General features: G+C 55.6%; 1 protein-coding gene across 1 annotated transcript; it reads left to right on the top strand.

The window, feature by feature from the left end:
* Window positions 1-1,837: 1,837 nt before the first annotated feature.
* On the top strand, window positions 1,838-6,888 carry KCNK15 (potassium two pore domain channel subfamily K member 15). The gene is made up of 2 exons (XM_024559255.2): window positions 1,838-2,181; window positions 6,173-6,888. The coding sequence occupies exons 1-2, from the start codon at window positions 1,899-1,901 to the stop codon at window positions 6,886-6,888; spliced, it is 999 nt and encodes a 332-aa protein (XP_024415023.2). The 5' UTR covers window positions 1,838-1,898.
* The last annotated feature ends 3,023 nt before the right edge of the window (window positions 6,889-9,911 follow it).

Here is a 9,911-nt window from a genome sequence, read left to right as displayed (position 1 = left end):
TCCACAGGTCCCAAGGTAGGTAGGACGTGAGCCTCTTTGGGGGGCCATTATTCTGCCAACCACAGCCCCTAATGAGATAGGAACTTTTTAAAGCCCATTTTACTGGAGGGAAACTGAGGCACCCAATTTCAAACAGCTGGTAAGCAACAGAAGTGGCTATAAACCTAGGCAGTCAAGGTGCAGCGTCCCTGTTCTTAATCTCTACATGCAGTGGCTGTTCCTTTGTCCACAGTCACTGGTGTGTCCTCTGTGCCAGATCTGGGTGTTGAGGACACAGAGGTGACCAAGACAGGATCCCTGTCTTCAGAGGGGACACAGGTACGGAATGCAAGAATCGCAATGCAGTGGGAGAGACTTGAGGTGGCAGGAGGCCAGGCTGCTGGCAGCAGAGGAGGGCTGCCTGGGGAGGGGTCAAGAGGGGAGACATCCAAGTAAACTGAGAGCAAGAGGGTGAAGAGAGTGAGCCAGCTGCTCCTCCTACAGCACGAGGAGCCTGTGATGGTTCGGTGCATCAGTCCTTGTAAAGGGCTTCCCCTGTGGCCCCTGGCAGGCATTCTTTAAGTGCTGGTGGTTGAGTGGGTACGGAAAGGAGAATCCCACACAGAGCAAGCGTTTGTGTAAGGAGCTGAAAGTTTAGTGCAGAGGAGCTTCGGGGAGAGAGGCTGGTGTGGTGATGGAAGGCAGGTGACACATGCCAAGGCTGCAACCAAGACCAGAGGATGCAGGTGCTCTGCCTGGAATCTCCACAAAGACCCACCCATATTGGGAGCATTTTACAGGCCAGGCCTGCAAGTGGCACAGGTCATTTCTGCCCATATTCCATTGGCTATCGCTTTCAAGTGCAAGGGGGCTGGGGAATGTGTCAGGCTGTGTGCGCCCGACTCCACCTCCCCGGCAAGTCTCAGGCCCCCCACCGGCTTCTCTCCATCTCTGCCTCCCTGCCCCCATCCAGGCCACCCTCGGCACACATTTGGACTATGAGAGTCTCCTACCTGGCCCCCACTCCTAGCTGTCCCCCGTTTTCCACAGCACAGCCAAAAATGCTCCTTTTAAAAATGTCCATCAGATCATTGGTGTATTTGTTTTCCTGCTTATAGCCTTTCCAATTGCACTGAAGAATAAACCCATACAAGGGCCTGTAGGAAAGACCCTCTGTGAAGCCGCCTGTCTTCCTTCTGCCCCCCATTCCTCTCCCCTCCCCACTTCTCTCCCCACAACTCCCAAGAGCCCCAGTTCTCCTGGCTCCAGCCTCACTTCCTAGGAGTCTTGCACTTGCTGCCTGGATGCTCTCCCCAGTCACTCCCCAGGGAGGCCTTCCCCCATTACCTTAGCGGTCTGTGCCCACCTCCCCCCCAGAAACTGTTTCCCTTCTTTCTCACATGTCTTAAGTTATCTTTTGGGTTGGTTTTTGGTCAACCCTCCTTTCTAGGATATCAGCTCTATTTACAGCGGGAATCTTGCTGCACCGAGTAGGCAGGTGCTTGGAAAATATTTGTTGGTTGACTGACTGAACGAATTAATGAATGGTTACGGGAGAAAGCGGAGGAGGCAGGTCTTTCGCAGACCTGGGCTTTGGCTGCTTTGCTCCAGATGTCACTGTTTGCAGACACATTAGCCTCGGGGCGCCAGCGGGTAAACAAAGGCAGATGTGTGGCAGGCTGGGGAGGCGGCAGCTGGGGGAGCCCTCCCTGCCCTCCTTGCTTTCCCCGGCCCCGCCTCTGGGTGCCCCACCCCAGCCTCACGCAGCCTGGGCTCCGGCCGCTTGGGTCCGCGGGAGCTGGCCGGGGCGGAGCGGGCACGGGGCAGCCGTCGGGGCGCATGGCCCGGGCCGGGGACGCAGCTGGCAGGGCGCGGAGCCGGGAGGCGCAGAGCGGGACGGCGCGGTTCGGGGCGCCGTCATGAAGCAGCAGAGCGTGCGCACCGCCGCGCTCGTCCTGTGCATCCTGTCCTACCTGCTGGTGGGCGCTGCGGTCTTCGATGCGCTGGAGTCCGAGGCGGAGAGCGGCCGCCAGAGACTGCTGGCCCAGAAGCGGAGAGAGCTTCGGAGGAAGTACGGCTTCTCCGCGGAGGACTACCGCGAGCTGGAGCGCCTGGCGCTGCAGGCCGAGCCGCACCGCGCGGGCCGTCAGTGGAAGTTTGCCGGCTCTTTCTACTTCGCCATCACCGTCATCACTACCATCGGTGAGCGCCCCGGAGACCGCTCCATCCCGAGCCACCCGCGGTGCCCCTGGGTTTGAACCCCCTGCCCAGCCGGGTGACTTTGGAGGAGTCATTTCTGCTCACCAAACCTCACTTGCCTCCCTGTGCCGAATGGGCTGTCATTGTAGCAGGCTGGGCTGGGGGACGTCAGTAGGTTCGATTTGCCAAAAGTCTGGCACTGAGGAGTGACCAGAAAATACTCCAGGGGCCGGGAGGCAGATCAAGTGAAACCCGGAAGCCCAAGCGGCTGGAGTTGCTTCCTTGGCCGCATCTCACTAGCTGTGTGACCTGAGGCAAGTTGCATAACCTCTCTGAGCCTCCCTTTTTCCCTCTGTGAAGTAAGGGTGCTAATTGGCCCTCCGTGCAGAAAGTTTTAGCACAGGGCCTGACATACAGAAAACACTAAAAAAGTAATTGGTTTTTGTATTATAATTATTATTGTTACTCCGTAATAACAGGGACCTAGTCTGTCTTCATCATTGCAGTACGGCCAGCGCCTGGCACATAGTAGACACTCAATAAACAGTTGTTGAAGGAATGACTGATGACCACGAGCTTTGGACCCCTCAGGGATCCAGAGCACTTTCTCTGCAGCATCTGGACCATCTGCCGTTGCCATGGCCACCGTCTGGCTGGTACCTGCCGAACCTAAGCCTGGGGAAACAGGAAAGGAGAAGCAGGCTCTGCAGGGCTCCAAGCTGGGTGCCCGCCACTCCTGGGGCAGTAGCTGGGGATGTCCAGGCGCCCTTTGGGGCTTGGACCACCGGTCTGGACGCCCATGCCTTGGAGAAAATGTCTCCATAATGTTCTGGCAAGTGAATGTGAGCTTGTGGGGTTAGCAGTAGAGTTAAAAGCCTGAGTTCTGCAATTACGTGGACCAGAGTTCTGTTCTCATCTCTATTGCCTCCTGCCTGTCTGGTAATTGATTGTACCTCTCTGAGCCCTGGTTTCTTCAACTTCAAGATGCCATTGTTCCTACTCACTGGTGATTGCCAAGTTTAAATGAGGTCAAGCATGTAAAATGCTTGGCACAGTGCCTGAGGCTAAATAGGCACTATTAATTACTAATAATGACAATTCATTATTTGCCAACTGTGGGCCCAGCTTCCATTCAGCCCTTATGCCCCCTCCTGTCAACACGGGATCCTGCTTCTCTAGCTTAGCTCAGCCTAAGATCCTCCCTGTCACTGTGCCCAATGGTGTGGGACCCCATCCATCTCTTCTACTTTCTCCAGCATTCTTTGGAGGCCCCCCAGTTGGGTTTGGCCTCTTCCCTTGGCTGTTCTCCGCCCCTTCCTCTGCCCCTCCCCTCTGCCCCTCCCCTCCCCTGGACCATTACACACAAATCCATCTGGGAGCCTCGGGAAGGGACTAAGAGGAGGAAACAGTTTTGCACTTTTGGCCACCTGGGGGCGCCAGCACGTGCTGTGTGGTGCAGGCTACAGAAGTCAGCCTCGCGGACAGCCCAGAACCCAGGAGCTTGAGTGCCTCAGGGACAGAGGAGACACGCTGAGAAGCAATGGAGGATAGTGGTTAACAGCTCTGGCCTGGTGACCTTTGGGCAGCTTCATTCCTCTAATCCAAACTTCCCTATCTGTAAAATGGGGATAATATCATCTCTTACAGTCATTGAAAGGGTTAAATAAGAGAATCCACGTAAAGTACCCAGCATGATTAGGTATCATTATTCATCACTCTCTGCCTAAAACCGGACAGAGCCCCAAACAGCTGGAAACGGCACCTCCTGGCCTCTTCTTCCTAAGGAGGCTCCTCTGTTTCAGCGCCCCCTCCAATTTGGTTTATTAATATTATTGGTTACTAAATTTCCACTGACCCTTCGGTCTGTGCCAGGATCTGTAGACGCTCTGGTGACTAGAGAGACAGAGAAGCGACTGGCCTGGTTTCTGGCCTCAAGGAGCTCCCAGCCTGGTGGTGGGCAGAGCCCTCGCTGCCGCAATAGCAGACAGGGCCTTGGGGTGGAAAAGCGGGAGTGGAGCCATAGGCCTTCAAACACATTGGTTGTATCGATAGTTTGAACAAGTTATGTATGCACACAGTACACGCTTCACATGGTTGAAAAGCGTACAGAATGAAAAGGAAGGCTCCCTCTTTCCCTGTCCCTCAACCCACAAATTCCTTTCCCTGTGTCAAATAGTTACCAGCTTCTGGTGTATGCTGCTAGATGCATTCTCTGCCTCTATATCCCCTTAAAACACACACATTGTACAGACGTCCTATTATACACACTGTTTTTCCTCTTAATTTTTAAACCTACACACAGGGTGGAGGGGAAAGGAGGTTTCCAGTTGTTCATATGGGAAACAATACAATAATTAACAAATAATAGTACAGGCACAAACTGTGTTTCATGTGCCCACAACTGTAAACCCCCTTTTGCCCCACCCTGGATTTTGGTGATGCTTTTCTGTTAGTCGCTAAAGAACTGTGCCATCTTTTTCATGGCTGTATAGTAGCTTCTCAACCTTGGCACTATTGACATTCAGACTGGAAAGTTCTTTGTTGTCTGTACGGCACAAAGCTTAGCTGTACCCTCGCCTCTACCCACGAGATGCCAGTAGCACACAGCCCCCACCTCCCAGCTGTGATCATCAAAACTGTCTCCAGACATTGCCAAATATCCCCTCAGGAGCAAGATAAGCCCTGGCTGGAACCTGCCGTGTGCCATTCCGTTGTTTGGATGGCACCATGATTTATGGAACCAGGCCCCTGTCGATGGACACTTAGGCTATGTAAGAGTGTCACCGTGAGCGACAACGCCTCAGCAACAACCCATGTGCATACATCACTTTGCACGTGTGTGTTTCGGAGGACTAACTTCCTACCTGTGGGACTGCCTAGGGTCAGAGGGCTTGGGTAGTTTACATTTTGGCAGATGAGGTCCGTGTGCTAGAGGAGGCATGTTCTGTTGGGGAAGCCCTGCCTGACTTTTCCTGGGTCGTGGGACCCCCTGAGAGTGCCATGAAAGCTTTCTCTCCTCTCTCCTGGAAGGGACACATATCCACTTATGCTTAGGTCCCCTACAACAGTTGAGGGGACCGAGCGAAGAGTTGCTGCGCCAGACTGAAGAGGTGTGCAGTGAGAGCCGGCTTGGAGCCGGGTCTGGGAAGGAAGAGCGGTCGGGGACAGGGCGGGCAGGGCAACGGGCGAAGGGGGTGGGGTGGCACGAGAAGAGGCCCGTGGAGGTGGGACATGCCGGCTGGGGAAACAACCTGGACGGTCTGGACAGGTGAAGGGGACTCAGATCCCGAAGGAGCTCTAGTGCTTTAGACACCATGTGAGAACTAGTTCTTTACCCCGTGGGTACTGGGAGCCATGGAAGATTTTGCCTTTTTTTTTTTCTTTAAATCAAAACACAATTTACACACAGTAAAACTCACCATTTTCCAGGGCGCACTCCGTGGGTTTTGACAAATAAAGACCTGTTGTGTCACAGCAGCCACGACCTACACAGAGGACATTTCCACCCCTCTCCAAAGTTCGGTCCCTCCCCTTTGCAGTGAACCCCTCCCTCAGTCTCGGTGACTGGCAATCACAGATCTGTTCTCTGTCCCCGTAGTTTTTTTTTGCCAGCATGTCATTTAAATGGAACTGTGCAGTTCCTACCGTCTGAGCTTGGCGTCAGCACAACACATTTGAGATTTGTCTTTTGTTGCTGCAGACGACCGCAGTTCGTTCCTCTCTACTGCTCTGAAGAATTCCATTGTGTGGACCTACCTCAGATTGCTTATCCATTTTCCAGCTGAGGGACATTTGGGTTGTTTACGATTTGGGGTGATTATGGATAACTGTGCAAGGTTTGGAAACCAGAGAGTGACCTAGGTAAATAGAACTAGCATTTTCAAGATGCTCAGCCCGCACTGGGGGATGGGAGACCACGTAGGCAGGCCAAGAGCGACAGTGTTGTCCGATGGCACTGGGTACTCACCTACCCTCCCCTCTGCTCTCCCTCCAGGGTATGGCCACGCCGCGCCAGGCACGGACTCAGGCAAGGTCTTCTGCATGTTCTATGCGCTTCTGGGCATCCCCTTGACGCTGGTCACTTTCCAGAGCCTGGGCGAGAGGCTGAACACGCTGGTGCGGCGCCTCCTGCTGGCAGCCAAGCGCTGCCTGGGCCTGCGGCGGCCTCGCGTCTCCACGGAGAACATGGTGGTGGCAGGGCTGCTGGTGTGCGCAGCCACCCTGGCCCTTGGGGCCGCCGCCTTCGCGCACTTCGAGGGCTGGACCTTCTTCCACGCCTACTACTACTGCTTCATCACCCTCACCACCATCGGCTTTGGCGACTTCGTAGCGCTGCAGAGCGACGAGGCGCTGCAGAGGAAGCCGCCCTACGTGGCCTTCAGCTTCCTCTACATCCTGTTGGGACTCACGGTCATCGGCGCCTTCCTCAACCTTGTGGTCCTGCGCTTTCTGGCCGCCAGCACCGACGCACCCGAGCGCGAGCGTGCTGCCCACTGTGCCAGCCCACTCCGCCTAGGAGCGCTGGAGAGCCACGGCCCTGCTCTGCCAAGCCGTCCAGCGCGCCCCGAGGGCTTCTCCGTCTCCTACCGCATCCACCAGCTGGAGATGTGGGCCCAAGACAATCTAGGCTTCTCGCCCCCCGCAAGCCCTGGGGCTATGGGTGGCTGCAGTGGGACAGGCAGGCTCCAGGTGCGGCGGAAGTCCCTCTGAATGGCGGGTGTGGGTTCACCCACCAGTGTACCTCTGTCCCCAGAGCCTAGAGAGGAGTGAGATGGCCGCAACGCCATCTGCTGCCAGAGCGGGCTCTCATTCCCTTCTGTGGCTAGCCAGTCACTCCTTTCCAAAGAGATATTAAAGTCGCGTCATAACACAAGCACAACCCTAAAGTCACCTCGTAGGTGCAGATCCCTGTAGTCTGAATTGTTGTAGGAAGCCATGACCAAGCCAGTCACCTAAGAGAGGCTCTCCACAGGCCCATGTCACCATCTGGCCCTCTGGAGTGGGGACAGGTGGCTATTCTGCACAGAGGGGCCGGTTTGCCACATTGCAGGGGAAACGCACCATTTCTAACACTGGAATCCTACCTGGGAGGCAGCTGCTTACACCACGAGCAGCACGAAAAGGAGATAGATGGATGGGAACCATCTACCGCCCAGCGAGGACTGGTGGACGAACAACTGCACTATTTAAACAATCACGTTCTCTTGCTGGGCATGTACAATAGATAGGACTTGGGCCCCATGGGAATGAAGCACGTTCTTCCCCCACCCAAGCTGATGTTCTGTCCTCGGCCAGCCCCACTTCAGGATGAGGGGCCTTGCTGACACCCAGCATGTCCCTGAGGCCACCTGGACACAGCTGAGTGAGACAAGCTCTTGTCTGGGAGTGTGAGGATGGGGTCCTACTAGTACCCCGTGTGTGACTTTGGGGAACCTCATCCTCTACCTGATCCTCAGTTAAATCTCATCTGTAAAGTGACTGGGTTCTTCCCGGGTACCTCTGCAAGGGTCCCCTGGACAGGCCCTGGAGGGGACATTATGAAAGCCCGTGGCGGGGCACGCTGGCATCCCCGCAACGTTCAGCTCCATAAAACACCAGCTGCCCTTTGCTTCCCAGATACAACCGTCTCAAAACAAAGCAGAGCAAGACAGGTTAGAAAAGCCAAAAACTTTAATTTTCAACATGAGCTACATGGTCGTGAACACAATGCAATGTGACCCATTCTGACCCAGGGGCTGGGGACACCCTCCCTCCCCGAAGGCCCGAGGGGCTCCTGCTCCTGGGGGTGAAGGAAAGGTGGGTGGACGGAGAGGCCTCAGCCTGAGGACCCGGGGTCCTGCCTTCCTGCCGCCTTCTCAGGAGGCAGTCGAAGAAAGGGCTCCAGATGTGATGTCTGAGGCCCTGGCTTCAGGTCTCCACTTTGCTCTCACAGAAGCTGAGTAAAATGGGTACGACCAGCCTCCCTGCAGGGTGAGTCAGATGAGCTCAGACATGAAAGCTTACTGTCACCGAGGTGCTGCCGTACAGACACGGGGCCCTCCCAGAAGGCTGTGGGAGTCCTTACCGGGAAACAGGGATGGCTCAGTCCCCTGGGCCAGGCACAGCGCTGCTGCTCAATAAATAAAGACAGGTGGCCTTGCCTGACGCAGCAGCTGTGCTCCAAGGGGAGGGGGCTCGGTGCTGTTCTGAACACCTAGTGCACCCGGGAGCTCCTGGTTTAAGGAACTGGATGGTGCATCAGCTTGTAAGGTGCACCACCCCCTAAACTGCTTTACTGACCCGTGGAGAAGAAAGAGCTCAGAAGTGTTGGAGAACTGAGCTCTGGTCTGAGCTTGGCCGCTCACTCACAGCGGGACCCCTGCAGATACCTTGCCCTCCTAGGGCCTCAGCTTCCCCCTCTAAAACGGGGCTGAGAAGATGCCCCCACCTACTGCCTGGGGACTCCTGTGAGGGTGCACTAGAGGTAAAAGCACTTTGAAAACAAAAAAGTTTGAAAAGTACTACAGGAGAATCAGGTATCATTATAGCGGAAGGTTTTGTGAGGATTTCCTTAAGGTGAGGTGTGCCAGAGCAGCCTCACGCCCACGCAGTGCCAGGCAGGAACTGGTGCTTCTAACCTCCCTTCAGTTGGTCCTGGAGGGTTACCGCCCCTTGGTGGGGGCCCCCACTTACTCAATGAGGCCTGGAGCAAACCCTCAGTGGCCTGGGCCAGCCCCCTGGGGAGCTAGCTAGGTGTCTATGGCAAACCCTCTTCCCCAAACCTGGGCCCAGAAAAATTGCTGGCCCGTGGAGAAGGGACCAAGCAGGGCTGGGAGGCCCAGGGCTTAAAGGCCACAAATACTTATCCCAGCAGACATGCCCTGGACCAGTGGTCTCCTGTCCCCTGGAGGGAGGGAGCACAGTGGAACCCTGTTCTGTCCCCACCGCACACTTGCTGAAGGGTCTTGGGCAAGTCACTTCCTGCTTCTGGGCCTCAGTTTCCTCACCTCTCAGACGGGCTACAATTTGCCTCTCTTCAAGGCCACTGGGAGGCTCCCACTAGAGAAGGGAGGAGGGGTGGAGGGAAATGGTGGCCCCACCTCATCCCGCCCTGGCTCCAGCTCAGCCTCCCTAGGAGGAGGAGGAGTCCCAGGCTGGGGGTGCCAGTGAACTTACGGGTGACCCCAGGTGCAGCAATTCCTCCACTGGCCGCAGTCTCCTCGTCAGTGAAATGGAAATGGCTTTACCAATGGTCCCAAAGCCTCTTTCCCTTTAGTATGAAAAGTGGATTCTGGAGGAGGAAAGTGGAGAGAACTCCCTCCAGGTTACCTCTGCAGGTGACCTTTGGCCCAGAGATTGAAAAATAAAATCGTCTCCAGCCCCTCCTCACCCGACTCCCCCTCTCTGATCCTCTCCAAATGGTGGAGTTGAAGCTGCAAAGGATCCGACAGCAGTGGGGACAGGCTGGGTTTGAAGGTTCCCGAAACTAATAATGAGAATAGTCACCCCCTCCCCGAACCCCTATCCCTGGGTGAGGACGGATGGTGGTTCCCACGCCAAATGGGCAGAGGCCCTCGGCAGGGAGCACGTGCTCACAATGATACAAAGGAAAAGGGCTCCAGCCCCGACTCACACCACCCCTCCAGGAGGTGAGTGAGATTTCACAGAACAAACAGGAAAGTCAGTGGGGGGGGCCCTCGGGGACCACCCCCAGGGTGTTGTTATTGCTTTGGAGCTCTCTCTCTCTTTAGAAA

The sequence above is a fragment of the Desmodus rotundus genome, chromosome 6 (genome assembly GCF_022682495.2).
Source record: "Desmodus rotundus isolate HL8 chromosome 6, HLdesRot8A.1, whole genome shotgun sequence".
Lineage (NCBI taxonomy): Eukaryota > Metazoa > Chordata > Mammalia > Chiroptera > Phyllostomidae > Desmodus > Desmodus rotundus.
Note: the sequence above shows the minus strand (reverse complement) of the source record. Positions and strands in the feature narration are given on the sequence as shown.

Excerpts from the sequence above, each read along its gene's own strand:
- KCNK15 (XM_024559255.2), top strand. The coding sequence starts at position 1,899 with ATGAAGCAGCAGAGCGTGCGCACCGCCGCGCTCGTCCTGTGCATCCTG. Across the intron at positions 2,182-6,172 it reads CACCGTCATCACTACCATCG|GGTATGGCCACGCCGCGCCA; the intron begins GTGAGCGCCCCG and ends CTCTCCCTCCAG.